Source organism: Leucoraja erinacea, chromosome 14 (genome assembly GCF_028641065.1).
Source record: "Leucoraja erinacea ecotype New England chromosome 14, Leri_hhj_1, whole genome shotgun sequence".
NCBI classification, from domain to species: Eukaryota; Metazoa; Chordata; class Chondrichthyes; order Rajiformes; family Rajidae; genus Leucoraja; species Leucoraja erinaceus.
This window is the reverse complement of record NC_073390.1, coordinates 48150207-48169490: the sequence shown is the minus strand read 5'-3', so window position 1 is coordinate 48169490 and position 19284 is coordinate 48150207. Positions and strand designations below refer to the sequence as shown.

Here is a 19284-nt window from a genome sequence, read left to right as displayed (position 1 = left end):
CTCTTCCCAGTTAATTAAATTATATTTGTGTTGCCATTGAAAATTGCATTAGTCCAAACTCTTTGATAATACAATTGTCTGCAATTTAAAGTTAAGATATAAATTAGTCAATATAATTATTAGAAATGATTCCATGAATCTAAAAATTATCTAAATTGTACTGTGATGCCGTCAATGCAACTCCGAAGCTTGAATTGTTTCATCAATAGTGGCACAGTGGTGTAGCTAACAGAGTTATTGCCTCACAGAGCCAGAGAACCTGTTCATCCAGACCTTTGGTGTTGTCTGCATGGAGTTGCACATTCCTCTTGTGATCACGCAAAAGGATTTGAGTATAGGAGCAGGGAGGTTCTACTGCAGTTGTACAGGGCCTTGGTGAGACCACACCTGGACTATTGTGTACAGTTTTGGTCTCCTAATCTGAGGAAAGCCATTCTTGCCATAGAGGGAGTACAGAGAAGGTTCACCAGACTGATTCTTGGGATGGCAGGACTTTCATATGAAGAAAGACTGGATAGACTCGGCTTGTACTCGCTAGAATTTAGAAGATTGAAGGGGGATCATATAGAAACTTACAACATTCTTAAGGGGTTGGACAGGCTAGATGAAGGAAGATTGTTCCCGATGTTGGGGAACTCCAGAACAAGGGGTCACAGTTTAAGGATAAGGGGGAAGTCTTTTAGGCCCGAGATGAGAAAAACATTTTTCACACAGAGAGTGGTGAATCTGGGGAATTCTCTGCCACAGAAGGTAGTTGAGGCCAGTTCATTGGCTCTATTTATGAGGGAGTTAGATGTGGCTAAAGGGATCAGGGGGTATGGAGAGAAGGCTGGTACTGAGTTGAATGATCAGCCATGATCATATTGAATGGCGGTGCAGGCTCAAAGGGTCGAATGGCCTACTCCTGCACCTATTTTCTATGTTTTTATGTAGGTTTCCTCCAGGTGATCTGGTTTCCTCCCACATCCCAAAGATGTGCGGGTTTGCAAGTTAATTGGCTTCTGTAACTTGCCCCTAGTGTTCAGGGCGTGCGTGAGAAAATGCGACAACATAGTGAATATAGTGGGATAACATGGTGAAAACAATGTGAACTGGTGATCAATGGTCGGTGTTGGCTCCATGGGCCAAAGGGCCTATTTCCATGTGTAGGAAAGAACTGCAGATGCTGGTTTAAATCGAAGGTAGACACAAAATGCTGGAGTAACTCAGCGGGACAGGCAGCATCTCTGGAGAGAAGGAATGGGTGACAATTCGTGCCAAGACCCTTCTTCAGGCCTATTTCCATGCTGTATATCTTTTTTTTAATTATATGGGATTAATAGTGTGAATACACGTTCTTGTTCAATATCAAGGATATAAATATGAATGATGGCTGTCGATGGTTTACAATTACATTCGTGAGTGCAGGGTTTGTGCCTGGGGTCTAGATTCCTTTCAATTAAACCACTGATGTGCCTTTTGTCTTCTATTTGATGGACACTAGAATTTTTCCACATCAGTGAGCTCCTTTCACAACCCACCAAAAGGTCACGCCCGCCTTCGAAACGGCTCTGTCTCCCTGCATGACTACGGTATAATTGGCTGATTGTGTTCGTGGTGGTTGAGTCACCCCTTCCCCCGCCCCCGTCGCCGTCCCAGATAGATGCTGGCTCCCTGAAGGGGGAACGTTGAGATCCACTCCACTCCTCACAGGCGGAGGCAGAGCCATTACGCAGGTTGCAGCTGCAGAAGAAGCATCCATTTTTGTCTGCTGCCGGCTCCGTGCCTTGCAGGGATTGGCGTTCATCCTCCCAGGTGCTCCCAAGTCTGAATCGCCTACGACAGCTGTTAATTCTTTCAGTCAGTTGCGACAGCTCTTCATACCATGCGCTGAGATGGTACACCAGGAGAACTGTGCTTATCAGGTAAACATGTCGTGATGCAGAGAGAGGTGCACATGAAGACTGCCTAGCTTGCTTTCTGCCCCACAGCAGGTTGCTGCGTTGTGTTTTCTGCTTGTTCGTAATAATTTTAAGTGATGGGTTGGGGTGTGGGGGGAGGGGGGAGAGAAAAGCAATGGTTCAATGTTTTTGCAATTGGTGTTTTGAATTAGAATTTAAAGGCAGAGTATGAAGCTTACACCACCGTGCATTTTACTGCAGAATTTATTGTGCGTGTATGAAGGAGGGGAGGGGGAGAGATGGAAGAATCAATTTCAGAGCCGGAGGGAAATGAAATCCATCAGATTAAGTCATTGTTCCAGATCAATATTTGCAGTATCACAAAACATTAATTGAGACTGTTTAGTTTCATAATTACAAAAACGCATTTTCGACAAATTGCCCCATTAAAGTTTTATCCTGGTTGTTCTATTCCTGTAACTAACGAGTTCATACCCTTAAATTAATTTGGGCAATGGCAGATATTGCATAAAGCAGCATTTCCTTGTCATTTTAAAGTTGTTGTCTCTTGTAAAATGATCTGGGTATATTGATTATAATTAGGGATAGTCCCACTTAAAAAATGTATTGATTAGTGTGGGTGTGTCAGGGGTTATGGGGAGAAAGCAGGAGAATGGGGGTTGAGAGGGTAAGATCGATCAGCCAAGTTTGAAAGGCGGAGTACATCTGATGGGCCGAATGGCATGATTTTACCTCTATCACTAATGAACGTATGAAAATGAGTATTTCCTAATAATGGCTAAATTAAGTTTTGATGAACACAAATTTGGATAGCTTTTGTTGATGCAATGACAATGTTAATTGCAACTACAAAAGTTATCAATAACCAAACATTTTCAGAGATAATTATAGCTAACTAGACGTAAGTGCCCTAAAAGCAAATGGTTTGTTCAATAGTTGGAATACTCTGGAGGCTGGTAAGTGATATGTCTGGGCAGCAGCAGATATTTACAGTAAATTGGGGCCGTTATCAATGATTAATTTTTAAAGTACGATGTGAAGCTTCAAAATTGTACCTGACGAGGAAAAACTAAATAAACTTTAATTTCCGTCAAGTGTAGCTGGGGCATTTTTTTGCAAAATCATATCATCTGATCTAAGAATACATTCATTGTAACAAATGCTCAGGGAAGTAAATAGATGGCACAACATGTATTATTCAAAGCAGTGGGATACTGAAGACCCACCATGTTCTGTCGATTACAGATCTAGAAGGGGAATACTCAATTATCCTTGGCCTTGTAGGGATAGAGGTACTGAGGGGAATGCAGCATCAGTGACAGGAACACTCAAGAAGCATTGAGGCAACTAGAGGCCGATTGTCTTGAAATCGGCCATATCAGAGGAAATCAAAATTAATTTTAAAAAAATTCATAGCGGTTGATGGTACAAGAGTTAAGTAAAGAGTCAGGAATTTGGGCCAATCTTTGTTGATAAATGTCTTTGGAAGCCTGCGGCCTATGGGATAGAAAATGTGTGCCCTTTACAAATGAGGTGTGCTGCCTGCCAAAAGGTGTCTACATCTGAAATGGCCATCCGGACTAGACACAAGTTGATGATTTTCCGTGTTATACAGGTCAACTAGTGATTTTTCAGCAACTGATAGTCCGGCAGCTCCTTTAATCCCGACAAAATTACGAGAGCGCATTTGAAATACCCCCCTGGAAGTCCCACCGAAAATGTGGCACCTAGGCTGGGTGAGGTGGCCGATCTCAACCTCATCGAGACCTCCACGCTGATCGGCGGGTTGAATTTGCTCCCTGCAGCCGAGGCTTTGGAACTCCGGCCTGGCTGGAGCGGACAGATCCGTTCCCTTAGCCGACTTCCGCCGCTGACTTTGCGAGCCGGTATCTCGCACCCCCCCCCCGTCCCCAAGGCTGTGACATCCGTTGATCCAGCAAAACGGATAACACGGCAAGGCTCTGGAACCAAGGGTGCCGGAAAATCAATGTTGGACCTGCATTGGCAATAAATCCATTTTTGGATCTCTCATTTCAAAAATCAATTTTCCCTCAAAAAGAATTTGATTTTGCTCGGAATTTATTGCTTAACTCAATCACCAATTACTTTTACCTGCAAATTAATTGCCAGGATTCCTCCATTACAAATCATGCTATATCTCAGAAGTGCTTCATTAATTGAAAAATACTTTAGGTGTTAAAATTGGGAGTGGCACATCCCGATGTTCGCAATCATTTCTCTCAGTTTTGGACAAGGATATGGGATGTCTAAATGCATCCTCTGAACACATTATTTAAAAATAGATACCTCCTCCACAACTTCAAGCATCTGTACATCCATGTGCCATTAATATTTACAACCTACATTTGCATTTAGAGTCATAGTCATAGAGTGATACAGTGTGGAAACAGGTCCTTTGGCCCACACCAGCCAACAATGTCCCAGCTACACTAGTCCCACTTGCCTGCGCTTGGTCCATAACCCTCCAAACCTGTCCTATCCATGTACCTGTCTAACTGTTTCTTAAATGATAGGATAGTCCCAGCCTCAACTACCTCCTCTGGCAGCTTGTTCCATACACCCACCACCCTCTGTGTGACAAAGTTACCCCTCGGATTCCTATTAAACCTTTTCCCCTTCTCCTTGAACCTATGTCCTCTGGTCCTCGATTCCCCTACTCTGGGTAAAAGACTCTGCATCTACCCGATCTATTCCTCTCATGATTTTGTACTTCGCTATAAGAACCCGCCTCATCCTCCTACGCTCCATGGAATAGAGACCCTGCCTACTCAACCTCCCCCTATAGCTCACACCCTCTAGTTCTGGCAACATCCTCGTAAATCTTTTCTGAACCCTTTCAAGCTTGACAATATCTTTCCTATAACATGGTGCCCAGAACTGAACACAATATTCTAAATGCAGTCTCACCAACATCTTATACAACTGCAACATGACCTCCCACTTTCTATACTCAATACTCCGACTGATGAAGGCCAAAGTGCCAAAAACCTTTTTGTCCACCTTATCAACCTGCGATTCGACCTTCAAGGAACCATACACCTGTACTCCTAGATCCCTCTGCTCTACAACACTACCCAGAGGCCGACCTTTTATACTGTGTAGGTCCTGCCCTTGTTCAACGCCCCAAAATTCAACACCTCACACTTCTCTGTATTAAATTCCATCACCCATTCCTCCGCCCACCTGGCCAATCGATCCTGATCCTGCTGCAATCGTTCACAACCATCTTCACTATCTACAAAACCACTAACGTTTGTATAATCAGCAAACTTGCTACTCTTGCCCTGTAAACCTGTTAATCTCACCCTATATTTGAAATGTGCAATTTGCATTTTTACCAAAAACAACTTCCTAATGCAAATTTATTTCATTGCTCTTGTGATAATGCTTTTAACAGAGATTGCAGTTATTTAGCACAATGCAGCATCCAAAATGTTAACTGAGGGAGGGCCTTGTGTGACAGGTGCATAACCAGCCCTCAGTCTTAATGACAGTGAAGAAAGCGAATGGTATGTTAGCATTCATAGCAAAATATTTGAGTATAGGAGCAGGGAGGTTCTACTGCAGTTGTACAGGGTCTTGGTGAGACCACACCTGGAGTATTGTGTACAGTTTTGGTCTCCTAATCTGAGGAAAGCCATTCTTACCATAGAGGGAGTACAGAGAAGGTTCACCAGACTGATTCCTGGGATGTCAGGACTTTCATATGAAGAAAGACTGTATAGACTTGGCTTGTACTCGCTAGAATTTAGAAGATTGAGGGGGGACCTTATAGAAACTTACAAAATTCTTAAGGGGTTGGACAGGTTAGATGCAGGAAGATTGTTCCCGATGTTGGGGAAGTCCAGAACAAGGGGTCACAGTTTAAGGATAAGGGGGAAATCTTTTCGGACCGAGATGAGAAAATCATTTTTCACAGAGAGTGGTGAATCTCTGGAATTCTCTGCCACAGAAGGTAGTTGAGGCCAGTTCATTGGCTATATTTAAGAAGGAGTTAGATGTGGCCCTTGTGGCTAAAAGGATCAGGGGGTATGGAGAGAAGGCAGGTACAGGATACTGAGTTGGATGATCAGCCATGATCATATTGAATGGCGGTGCAGGCTCGAAGGGCCAAATGGCCTACTCTTGCACCTATTTTCTATGTTTCTATGTTTCCACCTCCATCTAACAAAAAATACCACCTTTGGCCGCAAGCTTGTGAGAACACTAATTGATTTAAGTTTTTTTCCAAGTCACGCAGCTGCTTGATCTGTTGCTGGTTCTCCTTTTAGAGTTGGAAAAACTTCCAGAATTCCCTGCTCTCTGCCCCCCAATTAACCCAAAGGTTGAAAAAAGCAACCCAATGCCATCTTCTCGGCAACAAATGCCTGTAGTACCCACATCATGAGCATAGGATGTGCCATGATGTGGGCACCACATTAAAAATAACCTGAGAGCGTAGGAAAGAACTGCAGATGCTGGTTTATACTAAAGATACACACACAGTGTTGGAATAATTCAGTGGGTTGAGCAGCATCTCTGGAGAAAAAGGGCGGGTGATGTATCAGATCTGAAGAAGGGTCGCGACCCAAAACGTTGCCAGAGATGCTGCCTGGCCCACTGAGTTATTCCAGCAATTTGAGCCAGATAAAACCTGAGCCTCTGTTTTAGGGAAGAGTATATTTCTTTAATTAAAAGCTAAAACCATAGGTCTATTACAGGACCAACAGCGGCATTTTAACTAATAGTACCAATTGAATGTGGTGAATGCAAGTGCACGTTTTTTGCTTTGCCCAATTAGTGGTGGATTGTACAACGTGAGAAATGATGACTATTCACTTGACACACAAAGGGGGCATTGTTTGCAGTAAAAGCCGAGTGTGGATGCATTGGAATGCGGACATTTTTCCTGCCCCCTGAATTGTTTAATTGTATTGTTGGTCATAAGAACATTTTTGTACAGGCTGGGGCTGTTTTGCAATGTAACAATTAGAAGACGAACAATCAACGTTGTATTAACACGAGATGAATTTTAATGCATACAGTTTCATTTCATTATGTAGTGTCTGCTATTTATCCAAACTGAAAAATGTTGAATATTTTCAACAAATGAAACCATTGAGATTAAAAAAAAAACATACGCCAGGGATTTAAACAAGATTACAGCAGGGGACATTGTTCACATTGCATATTGGCTCTTATTAGTTGAGGTTTAGTTTAATTTAAAGATACTACGTTGAAACAGGCCCTTCTCCCCACTGGGTCCTCACGGACTATCAATCACACATTCTCACGAGTTCCACATTTTCATCCATTTGCCACACATGAGGGGGAGTCTATGGAGGCCAATTAACTTGTAAAGCCACATGTCTTTGGGAGGAAAGCGCAGCACCCGGAAGAAATCTCGCAAGAACACGCAGACTCCACACAGACAGCAGCCGATGCCAGGATTGAACCTGGGTCTCTGGCACTATGAGGCAGCAGCTCTACCAGTTGGGCCACTTTGCTTCAGGAATTAGTGAGAAGATTGACCTCAATCTGACGCCATGCGCACCAACAGCCAACCCGGCTCTTTAGGGAAATAATGGATTGTGTTACAGTTCCTGTGTATCAGGAAGGGAATTCCCATTTGAGTTTGGTGCATGCTCCTGCAATCAGTGAGATGAACTGGACATTAGCCCTGAAGGGATGACTGCTTCCCTATTTATGGCTACAATATTTTCCATTCAAGTTCCCTACAACTGTCTGGGGTTATTAGAGAAGGCAGGGGAATGGGGTTAGGAGAGAGAGATAGATCAGCCATGATTGAATGACAGAGTAGACTTGATGTGTCAAATGGCTTAATTCTGTTCCTATCACTGATGATAGTAGCTGAGGCCAGTTCATTGGCTATATTTAAGAGGGAGTTAGATGTGGCCCTTGTGGCTACAGGGATCAGAGGGTATGGAGAGAAGGCAGGTACAGGATACTGAGTTGGATGATCAGCCATGATCATATTGAATGGCGGTGCAGGCTCAAAGGGCCAAATGGCCTACTCGGGCACCTAATTTCTATGTTTCTATGAACTTACAATGGGAAGGAATCAATAGCATCTGTATAGTGAAGCTCTATTCTGTCACAAAATGGTGCTCTGTCTCGATCTTGCACCAGGATAGATTTCATGTTCAAGTTCAAGAGAGTTTATTGTCATGTGTCCCTGTATAGGACAATGACATTCTTGCTTTGCTTCAGCACACAGAACATAGTAGGCATTTACTACAAAACAGATAAGTGTGTCCATATACCATGATATAAATATATACACACATGAATAAATAAACTGATAAAGTGCAAATAACAGAAATGGGTTATTAATAATCAGAGTTTTGTCCGAGCCAGGTTTAATAGCCTGATGGCTGTGGGGAAGTAGCTATTCCTGAACCTGGTTGTTGCAGTCTTCAGGCTCCTGTACCTTCTACCTGAAGGTAGCAGGGAGATGAGTGTGTAGCCAGGATGGTGTGGGTCTTTGATGATACTGCCAGCCTTTTTGAGGCAGCGACTGCGATAAATCCCCTCGATGGAAGGAAGGTCAGAGCCGATGATGGACTGGGCAGTATTTACTACTTTTTGTAGTCTTTTCCTCTCCAGGGCGCTCATGTTGCCGAACCAAGCCACGATGTAACCGGTCAGCATGCTCTCTACTGTGCACCTGTAGAAGTTACACAAGGGCTATCCTGGGCCGTTGCAATGAATAAATTGCCATTTCACAGTAAAGCTGACTCCAAACATAGGTTTGTTTGCAATAAATAAGATCTACCTAAAGTACCTAATTATTGATGGAAGTATTTAATATATACTTGATGTAAGGGGTGGGTTTTGATTATCAGTCTCTGATTTAATAGCCACGTACTTTGACTGTGGCATCATTAATCCTTGGTTGGGTGGTGACATCAATGCGTAGCTGTGATTTGAATATCCTGCAGTGCAATGTTTTTTGGTCATTACTCATATAACCATCGGATGCACTCATGAGTCAAAGTCAAATTTATTTGTCACATGCACCCGGAGGTGCAGTGAAATGAGTTTACCATTAGCATTACCGTTAATGGCATTGTGCTGTCTCCTGAATTTTTAAGTGTAAAGGATTGGCTTGAATCTCTTCTCAGCTTTTTAATAATTTAACATAATAACAGAATCTTTTCCTTCGGCGTGAAACAAAAATGGCAAGTTGTTTGCTCCAGGTTTTAACGAACCATCAATTTCAATCATTGGTAAATGCTCTGGCTGGGTGCATATAATAATTTCGACAAACAAAAACTTTGAAGATTAGACCTTGCTTGGATATTTTTAAAGCCAAATGCAAGTGAACTAAAATGCCTATTTTCCACATGTGCCAAGGAAACGAGACCATGCAGCAAAGTATGGCAAATTATTTAAGCTCTCTCAATTGCACTGGATGATGATACGTGGAGCATTTCAAAAGTTTATGAAGTACTGATTCTTTATTAAACTGATTTATGAGTCTAGTTTATTGTCACATGTACCGAGGCATGTGATATGGCATACTCTGATATGGCAGCAAGGTCAAAGAAATCCAAGGCGTTCTGTATGTGGAACAACTGGAAACAACAGCACACAACAAAAGATTTTCACTGTTCCTCAGCACACATGACAATAAACTGACCTGAACAATATCAAGCGTTAAGGCCTAGCCCCACGATGCGAGTTTACCCAAGAGCTCACCTGAGTTTAAAAAAACAAATCAAACTCGTGGTACTTCATCATGAGTATTTTTTTACTCTTATGTTGAAAAAGCTTCACGAGGTTTTTGCATTTCCCGAGTACCTGCCGTTAGCATAAAGAGCCGCTACGAGACATCCACGAGCTCCAACGTACCCGCTACGTACATTCTACGTACTTACCACGAGTTTGATTTTTTAAAACTCGGGAGAGCTCTTGGGTAAACTCGCATTGTGGGACAAGGCCTTTAGGGATATGGTTGAGGCTCAGGCTGAGGGGATAGCGCAGAGTAGAAAATAAAAAGTGGCCGTACACAACATTATTGATGCTGGTCTGAGGCAAATGAGACATCGCTGAATTTGTGAAGACCATCAGCTACAGATAAGGTCCCTCACAACAACATTATAATCATTAGTGAATACTCGACCAGCTTGAAAACGGCCCAAAAGGTCCAAGTATTATCTATCATTGATCGCAATGTAAGAAATAGCTTTAAGCATGGATATGGTATGAAGTCTGTCAAAGTCTTTGCAAAGATGAAATTTGAAATTATTTTTTGTAATACTCACTGAATGTGAATGTGTAAGGTGTGATAATTCTGGTGAGCTTAAATTCACAAGTTCTGCATGCAGAATTAGGCCATTCGGCCCATCAAGTCTACTCTGCCATTCAATCATGGCTGATCTATCTTTCTCTCTCAACCCCGTTCTCCTGCCTACTCCCCATGACCCCTGACACCCGTACTAATCATGCAAGACAAACAACATCAGCAAAATGCTGTAGAATATTAGTTTCCTTATTTTTGCAGAATTCCCTAGACTTGAGCACTTTCTGCTGGCTCAAAAACACTGTTAAAAAGGCTTTTGTTAAATAAAGTTCCATTTATTACCAATAGTTGTAAGTGGAAATAGTCCTGAGGTTTGCTCATGTCCCCCTAATCAAGCACAGCTCATTGAATTAGAAGTGATTTCACCTTTGTTTGAAGTCAGATTTCATTATACGGAGCCAATCCCGTGCTCCTTGGGGAGAGAGGGACCTGTCTTCAACCAGTCGGCTTAAAATGTCTTCTGACAGGATGGTGACTCTTACCAGCGGTGATTCCATTAGGTGACACCATTCCCTTAGCTGCGCCTTGCGGCCTCTGTGATTTAAATTGCACGTCCTGACACGTACAGGCCCATAATAATTGACTGATAAAGACGTGCTACATGGAAGATTAATGGCAAACAAGTACCGTACATTAGACAGGAATGTTGATGCAGCTCCTTCGATTTCTGCTATGCCCTTAGAATTATAATTTTCCTTTTAACAAGTACATTCTAGCAAAACAAATGGTTGTTTTCTCCAGAGCAACGAAGATGATTTCTGAGCTCTCTACATTATTTTAATTGGATGACCTATATACAAGTATTGCTATGGTCAAAATCTCCCGTGCGATGTTATTTCTCAATTTGTATCCATCTTGGTATTAATGGAACTGATAGAAGATTTATCGTATTCAGGAAAATCTACTCCTACACGGTAATGTGCGGATAGTTTTTGCATTATTGTGTAAATAACACGCTGCAATGGACCTGTCTAGTTTGTTGTCACGTGTACTGAGGTACAGTGAACAGCTTTTGTTCCGTGCTAACCAGTCAGTGGAAAAACAATGCATGCTTACAATCGAGCCATCCACAGTGTACAGATATATGGTAAGGGGAATAACGTTTAGTGCAAGATAAAGTCCAATTAAAGATAGATTTTTAATAAAATGACCTGATTTTAGAATATGCAAAGTTAATAGCATACTCCTCCCGGAGTCCACTCCACCATTCACAAAAGCCTGATCATCCACCTCAATGGTCTCGTCTTGTCTTTCATAGAAACATAGAAATAGAAAATAGGTGCAGGATAGGCCATTCGGCCCTTCGAGCCTGCACCGCCATTCAATATGATCATGGCATATGATATGGTCTTTCCCCCTATATCTTTTGATCCTGTTAGTATTGCTAAACATTTGCTGGATCAAGTATTTTGAGGACAGAATAGAAACATAGAAACATAGAAATTAGGTGCAGGAGTAGGCCATTCGGCCCTTCGAGCCTGCACCGCCATTCAATATGATCATGGCTAATCATCCAACTCAGTATCCTGTACCTGCCTTCTCTCCATACCCCCTGATCCCCTTAGCCACAAGGACCACATCTAACTCCCTCTTAAATATAGCCAATGAACTGGCCTCAACTACCCTCTGTGGCAGAGAGTTCCACAGATTCACCACTCTCTGTGTGAAAAAAGTTCTTCTCATCTCAGTTTTAAAGGATTTCCCCCTTATCCTTAAGCTGTGACCCCTTGTCCTGGACTTCCCCAACATCGGGAACAATCTTCCTGCATCTAGCCTGTCCAACCCCTTAAGAATTTTGTAAGTTTCTATAAGATCCCCCCCTCAATCTTCTAAATTCTAGAGAGTATAAACCAAGTCTATCCAGTCTTTCTTCATAAGACAGTCCTGACATCCCCAATAAAGGCCTCTGTGCAATTTATGATAATTAAGAAGTTTTGATTGAATATAATTAAGGACAGTGCAGTGATGCAGCGAGTAGAGTTGCTGCCTCACAGCGCTTGTGACCTGAGTTTGATCCTGACCTCGGCTGCTGTCTGTGTGGAGTTTCAACGTTCTCCCTGTGACCGTGTGGGCTTCCTCCTGGGTGCGCCGGTTTCCAAAGGCGTGCGGGTTTGTCGGTTTATGGGCGTCTATATATTGTCCCCAGCGTGTAGGGGATGGATGAGAAAGTGGGATAAACATACAATAAGTGGGGACGGATGTCGATGTTTGGGGTTCACTCAGTGAGCCAGAGGGCCGATTACCAAGCTGGATCTCTGAATTGAACTAAACTAAATGGGCTGATTTTGTCAGTTCTTAAGTGACAGGAGCCCAATTAGGCCACTCGGCCCATCAGGACCAATCAATCATGGCTGATCTATCTATCCTTCCTAATCCCATTCTCCAGCCTCCTCCCCATAACCCCTGACACCCATACAAATCAAGAACCTATCAAAATATTGGCAGCCCATTCACAGATTCACCACCCTCTGACTAAATAAATGTCTCTTCATCTCCTTCCTCCAGGACAAGGGGTCACAGCTTAAGGATAAGGGGGAAATCCTTTAAAACCGAGATGAGAAGAACTTTTTTCACACAGAGAGTGGTGAATCTCTGGAACTCTCTGCCGCAGAGGGTAGTCGAGGCCAGTTCATTGGCTATATTTAAGAGGGAGTTAGATGTGGCCCTTGTGGCTAAGGGGATCAGAGGGTGTGGAGAGAAGGCAGGTACGGGATACTGAGTTGGATGATCAGCCATGATCCTATTGAATGGCGGTGCAGGCTCGAAAGGCCGAATGGCCTACTCCTGCACCTAATTTCTATGTTTCTGTGTTTCTAAAGGAACATCCTTTTATTCTGAGGTTGTGCCCTGGACTCTCACGCTAGTGGAAACATCCTCTCCACATCCACTCTATCCAGGCTTTCACTGCTTGTAAGTGTCGTCCCCCTCCCCTCATTCTAAACTCCAGTGAGTACAGGCCCAGTGCCGTCAAACACTCATCAGATAGTAACCTACTCGTTCCTGGGATCATTCTTGTAAACCTCCTCTGGACCCTCTCCAGTGCCAGCACATCCTTCCTCAGATACGGTGCCTAAAATTGCTCTCAATACTCCAAATGCAACCAGACCAGCACCTTATAGAGCCTCAGCATTACATCCCTGTTTTTGTATTCTAGTCCTCTTGAAATAAATGCTTGCATTGCATTTGCCTTCCTTACTACCGATTCGACTTGCAAATTAACTTTTTGGATGTCGCCTTGCACCTCAGATTTCTGAATTCTCTCCCTATTCAGAAAATAGTCTGCAGTTTTATTCTTGCTACAAAAATGCATGACTCTGCACTTTGCTACACTATATTCCGTCTGCCACTTCTCCACCTACTCTCTCAACCTGTCCAAGTGTTGTCCCTTACAAGAAATGTAATTCACCTAAACACCAGTAGTGCCAACCAAACTGAAAATTAATGTGTAGGAAGGAACTGCAGATGCTGGTTTGCACCAAAGATAGACACAAAACGCTGGAGTAACTCAGCGGGTCAGGCAGCTTCCCTCGATAAAAGGAATAGGTGACTTTTCAGGTCAACATCCTTCTTCTCAGAGAGCTTTCAGTCTGAAGAAGGGTCTTGAAGCATCACCCATTCCTTTTATCCAGAGATGCTGCCTGATCCGCTGAGTTACTCCAGTATTTACTGTCTAAGCTGAGTTTTTAATACGAACAGGAGACTGGAATATCAAATAAATGTGATCCTTGGGTTTTGCATTTCCACAGTTGCATGAATCAGATTTGAGATGAGAAAGAATGTGAAGATTGTATTAATGCAATATTTTATTCACATGGTGACTGTAGAGTGAACTACCCAACAGATCGAAGGCACAACACAGGCATGTAGGACCAGAGGCACACAGACAGACTGAGTTATCCGTCGTTGAGCTGTACTGCAATCTTTTGGAGCCCTCGTTTCCATGTAAATTAAATGTGAAATAGTCTGAACCCTTGCAAATAAATTCTGAGATTGTAATTGGCAAGAGGTATGACTTGAGGGCTTCTGCGAAGACTTGATTTGTGGATGCCTTAACATTTGAAAACTAACAATTAAAAAAAATATATTAATAAATACTCATCCTTGGAGCGCAAGTTCGTTCAGTTAAATTTTTAGCTTGAGGGAAATGACAATGTTCTGTCCTCCTCCTTTGATAATATATCTAAGTATTCAATTCCTGTCCAGGTCACTTTATGATGAATATCCCCTCCATTCATCTCACAAGTAATAGGACAACTTGGTTAACGCTCTGTCAAGCATTTCACTTCAGCTGATGCCCAAACATTGCTCGTTCCAGTCATCTCCTGCCATGATATGGTGATATCACCTGCTGAGCAGATAGCTATGATAAAACATCCCGTGTGTTATTGGAATGAATATTCATGAAGCCATTACTTCTAAGTCCATCTGGATCATAGTGTGCACATTAATAAAATAGCTGTGAAGCTTGCTTAAGCCGATAGCTCCAGGTCCATGATGCATACACGGGTGATGTTTCACCTTATTCAGTCTAATGGCCTTAAATAGCTTTCTTCCTTGGAAACCATTTACTGCGGTGTTTTATTGATACTTTAAGTGTTTATGAACATTCTACTGCTACTACACCCATGGAATGGATAAACTGCTGCAAACATACTTTCATTGTAAGTGTGTGTGTGTGTGTGTGTGTCAGTTGTGATTAACTGAGTGCAGGGATGTGATTCACGTGTGCGTTGACTTCAATCGATTCCAAATGCACCCAAACATGAACTGCATATCTGTTCATAAATTATTCCAAACTTGTCTCAATATTAAATTAATTTAGTCTAATAAAATATAAAATACAGTTTTGTTTTGTCAACATTCACATAAAATATAAGAGATAAGCAACAGCCGTAAGTTTCGAAGGTACACAAAAATGCTGGAGAAACTCAGCGGCTGCAGCAGCTTCTATGGAGCGAAGGAAATAGACTTGATTTTTAGTTAATGAATGAATTATTATGACACATTGGATATTTGTCAGATATGACCATTGAAACACCACAAATATTTTTCCTTGGTCAAATGTACTTCGGAATTGTTGTCATATATTTGAGAATGTTTTTATTACAAGTTCCAGTTTTCAAAGATTCAATAACAACCTGAAGAGCAACTTTTTCTCCCAGCGGATGGATGGTGGGTATATGGAACGAGGTGCTTGAGGAAGTAGTTGAGGCAGGTACTACAACAATGGAATTCATTGCCACAAAAGGCTGTGCGGGCCAAGTCTGGATATTTTTAAGGTGGATATTGACAGATTCTTGATCAGTACAGGTATCAGGGGTTATGGCGAGAAGGCAGGAGAATGGCGTTGAGAGGATTGATAGATCAGTCATGTAAGAAAGAACTGCAGATGCTGGTTTAAATCGAAGGTAGACACAAAATGCTGGAGTAATTCGGCGGGTGAGGCAGCATTTCTGGAGGGAAGGAATGGGCGACGTTTCGGGTCGAGACCCTTCTTCAGATAGATCAGCCATGAATGAACGGGATTGAACCATGATTAGACTTGATGGGACAAATCACTTAATTCTGCTACTTGAAAATAAACTTATGAACAGCATTTAAAAGACACTTGGACAGGTACATCGATAGGAAAGGTTTAGAGGGATGCGGGCCTAATGCAGGAACTAGCGTAGATCGAGTTTCTTGGCCTGCATGGGTGAATGAAGTCAAAGGGCCTGTATGACTCTTCTGTACAAAACATTTTCTGCGCAGATGCTGCCTGACCTGCTGAGTTCCTCCAACAGTGTTTTTACTGTTATAACCATATAATAACCATATAACAATTACAGCATGGAAACAGGCCATCTCGACCCTTCTAGTCCGTGCCGAACACATAATCTCCCCTAGTCCCATATACCTGCGCTCAGACCATAACCCTCCATTCCCTTCCCATCCATATAACTATCCAATTTATTTTTAAATGATAAAAACGAACCTGCCTCCACCACCTTCACTGGAAGCTCATTCCACACAGCTACCACTCTCTGTGTAAAGAAGTCCCCACTCATGTTACCCCTAAACTTCAGTCCCTTAATTCTCAAGTTATGTCCCCTTGTTTGAATCTTCCCTACTCTCAGTGGGAAAAGCTTTTCCACGTCAACTCTGTCTATCCCTCTCATCATTTAAAAAACCTCTATCAAGTTCCCCCTTAACCTTCTGCGCTCCAAAGAATATAGCCCTAACTTGTTCAACCTTTCTCTGTAACTTAGTTGCTGAAACCCAGGCAACATTCTAGTAAATCTCCTCTGTACTCTCTCTATTTTGTTGACATCCTTCCTATAATTAGGCGACCAAAATTGTACACCATAATCCAGAATTGGCCTCACCAATGCCTTGTACAATTTTAACATTACATCCCAACTTCTATACTCTAGTTATGTTATAGCTCTTCTGTGATTTTCATTCTAACAGTCCTATGGAAAAGACCGTGGTATGCTGTCTGGTAAATTCCTTTGCCTCAGATGATACAGGGATTGTAGATAAGATTGACATTCACCAGTTATGTTTTAATAATCCATCACGTACACTCCCCTTAAGCTCAAACATGTTGGCTGATTTGACTGTTGGTTTCCATTGGTTGTCGAAGGCAAGTCAGCACAGCCGGCTGGATTACTGGACTATGTTCAGTCTATTTTTATCCATTACTAAATGTGTCGGGGTGAAAAAGAACTGCCGTTCGCATTGAACAGCAACGCATTCTACTGGCAATGAATTCTGGGTGCAATCAACTGACTGCAGCTCGATGGGAAGCCTTTTCCTTTATTAGGTAAAAGCCACTCACGGTTGAGTTTTCCTTGAAGCAGATTCTGACAGGATTTATTGCAAAGGGAGATGTTGGTCGACAGCAGGGAAGCCAAGGACTCCAGCAGTCGCGATTACCCCCGCAGTATTTCTGTTGAATTGTTTATGCAGCGTGGTGTGAGGAAAATGTGAACAAACCCAGGAGTTTGTCTTGTTGGAACATTAACTAAGAATCCCATAAGATTTATGTTGGTTGCATTCTCCCAAGTAGAGAGAGAGTGCGTGTGTTTGGAGCACTGCGAACAGCAGGGAATAACCACACGATGGGGGTGAAAATCTGAATAGGTTTTATTTTAAAGTTTTGGATGTTGGGCTAATTCTGTTAACGCATGTAAACTCAAGTCCTCATGAGAACTCGGTGGAATTTGAACTGCTGTAGCATGTCTGTGAACAGTGATGGGATAAATGCGATCTTCAGGAATGTGACAGCTGCAGAACTGGTGGCCAATTATAAAAAGGTAAATCTAAAGTAATGCGATGAGTTTGCATTTGGCTCTTGTACCAGTTGAGCCCAGTTATGGAACTTTGATCTGTTCTGTGGGAATCGCTATGTTCCGACTAGATTTTTCACTTGATGAAATGGACACTTCAATTTAATAACTTTAAATTATTTTCATGTATTGTTTTAGTTTATTATTGTACAGTGAAGTGAAAAGTGTGTTATCCAGTCAGCAAAAAGACTATGCGTGATTACAATCAAGTATTGTGATAGCTTTAGTCATAGGTTTGTAAAGTGATGCAGTGTGGAAACAGGCCCTTCGGCCCAACTTGCCCAAACTGGCCAACATGTCCCAGCTACACTTGTCCCACCTGCCCGCGTTTGGTCTATATCCCTCCAAACCTGTCCTATCCATGTAATAGGATGGGATTACATCTATCCCGTAACTGGATGGATGTAACGGTTCATCTGTCTCTAACAGTTTCTTAAATGTTGGGGCAGTCGAATCCTGCTTTGCAAAAGGCCATGGAATGTGATCTTTTGACAGTTTCTATCTTTCCATTTCACCCCACCACCACCTCCACCACCACCTCCACCACCACCTCCTTCCACAGCTGATCAACCTTTCAGCTACTGTGAGGTTTAATGTTGTATTTACGACAGCATCCCTTCATGTTTGGCAATGTATGAGGTGACACAGTCATATATGATTGGTTGAACGTGAACATGTTAAAATCATTACCATAGGTATAATTTCCTCGTGGTACTAGTTACAAGCGTGTCATTACAATGTCGTGCAAGAAATTCAAATGGGCATTCTGCAGAAAATGAATATATTGTCTCCTCCAAATGTCCAGTATTGTATGGATTTGTACATCATGAAAACATAGTTGTTAATCCAACAAAACTGAACCATACGGAATGAGATTTTGCTTCAGGACAATGCATACATTGACATTTAGCGTGGGTTGTTGAGAATATAAGTTGATGGCAGATCCTAGCTGTTTGAAGAAGAGTCTCGACCCGTAACGCCATCCGTTCCTTCTCTCCAGAGATGCTGCCTGCCCTGCTGAGAGTCCAGCGTTTTGTGTCCATCTTCGGTTTAAACCAGCATCTGCAGTTCCTTCCTATACATACTCCTATCTGTTAATGCCAGGGATGTGGGCCATACTGCTTGCCCTGTGAACAAGAGGATTTAATTATGTGAAATGTTAATGGATGTGCATATAGAGTTAAATGAATGCTTCCCAAAGAACACCAGTACATACATAGCTGAATGTTACGGCAGTCTGACAGTTTCCATCAGAAGTCACAAAATTGCCAAATGTATTAAATATGAATTTCAGGTAGTAGTAATCAGTGGGTATTGGCTATAGAAAGGTACAGGTGCTGGTTCACAATTAAAAAAAAAAAGGCACAAGGTATTGGAGTAACTCAGTTGGTCAGGCAACATCTCTGCAAAGCACGAAGTGGCTGAACTGAAGAAGACCATGTTCCATGTTCCATGTAGATCCGTGTTCTCCAGACATGCTGAGTTACTCCTGCACGTTGTGTCTTTATCTGGAGAGAATTACTGTTTTATCAGAACAGATATTTTTTTTTGGTAATTTAGTCTATATGGGAAGCAAAAATGTTTATAGTGTGCTGAATATTGAATGTGAGTGTCTGGGTCCAAACACTGAGCTATAACACATCGAGAGGATAATCCCGAATTCATCAAACCTAGAGACCACCTGGGGTTGTGCCAGTTACAGTGGTCTTTGTACTAACACAACATC

At 42.3% G+C, this 19284-nt stretch overlaps 1 protein-coding gene across 9 annotated transcripts in view; it reads left to right on the top strand.

Moving 5' to 3' along the window:
* The window catches only part of schip1 (schwannomin interacting protein 1), a 582838-nt gene that overhangs the window by 491161 nt on the left and 72393 nt on the right, over positions 1 to 19284 (top strand). The window contains exon 1 of one of the 9 annotated variants that reach the window (XM_055646376.1): positions 1613 to 1904. The exons of 7 other annotated variants lie outside the window; for them this stretch is intronic. In XM_055646376.1, the coding sequence (XP_055502351.1) occupies positions 1875 to 1904 (30 nt within the window). In that variant the 5' untranslated portion in view covers positions 1613 to 1874. Of the gene's footprint in view, positions 1 to 1612; positions 1905 to 17108; positions 17526 to 19284 lie in introns of those variants that run through there. One more of the 9 variants, XM_055646373.1, reaches the window with a different exon arrangement.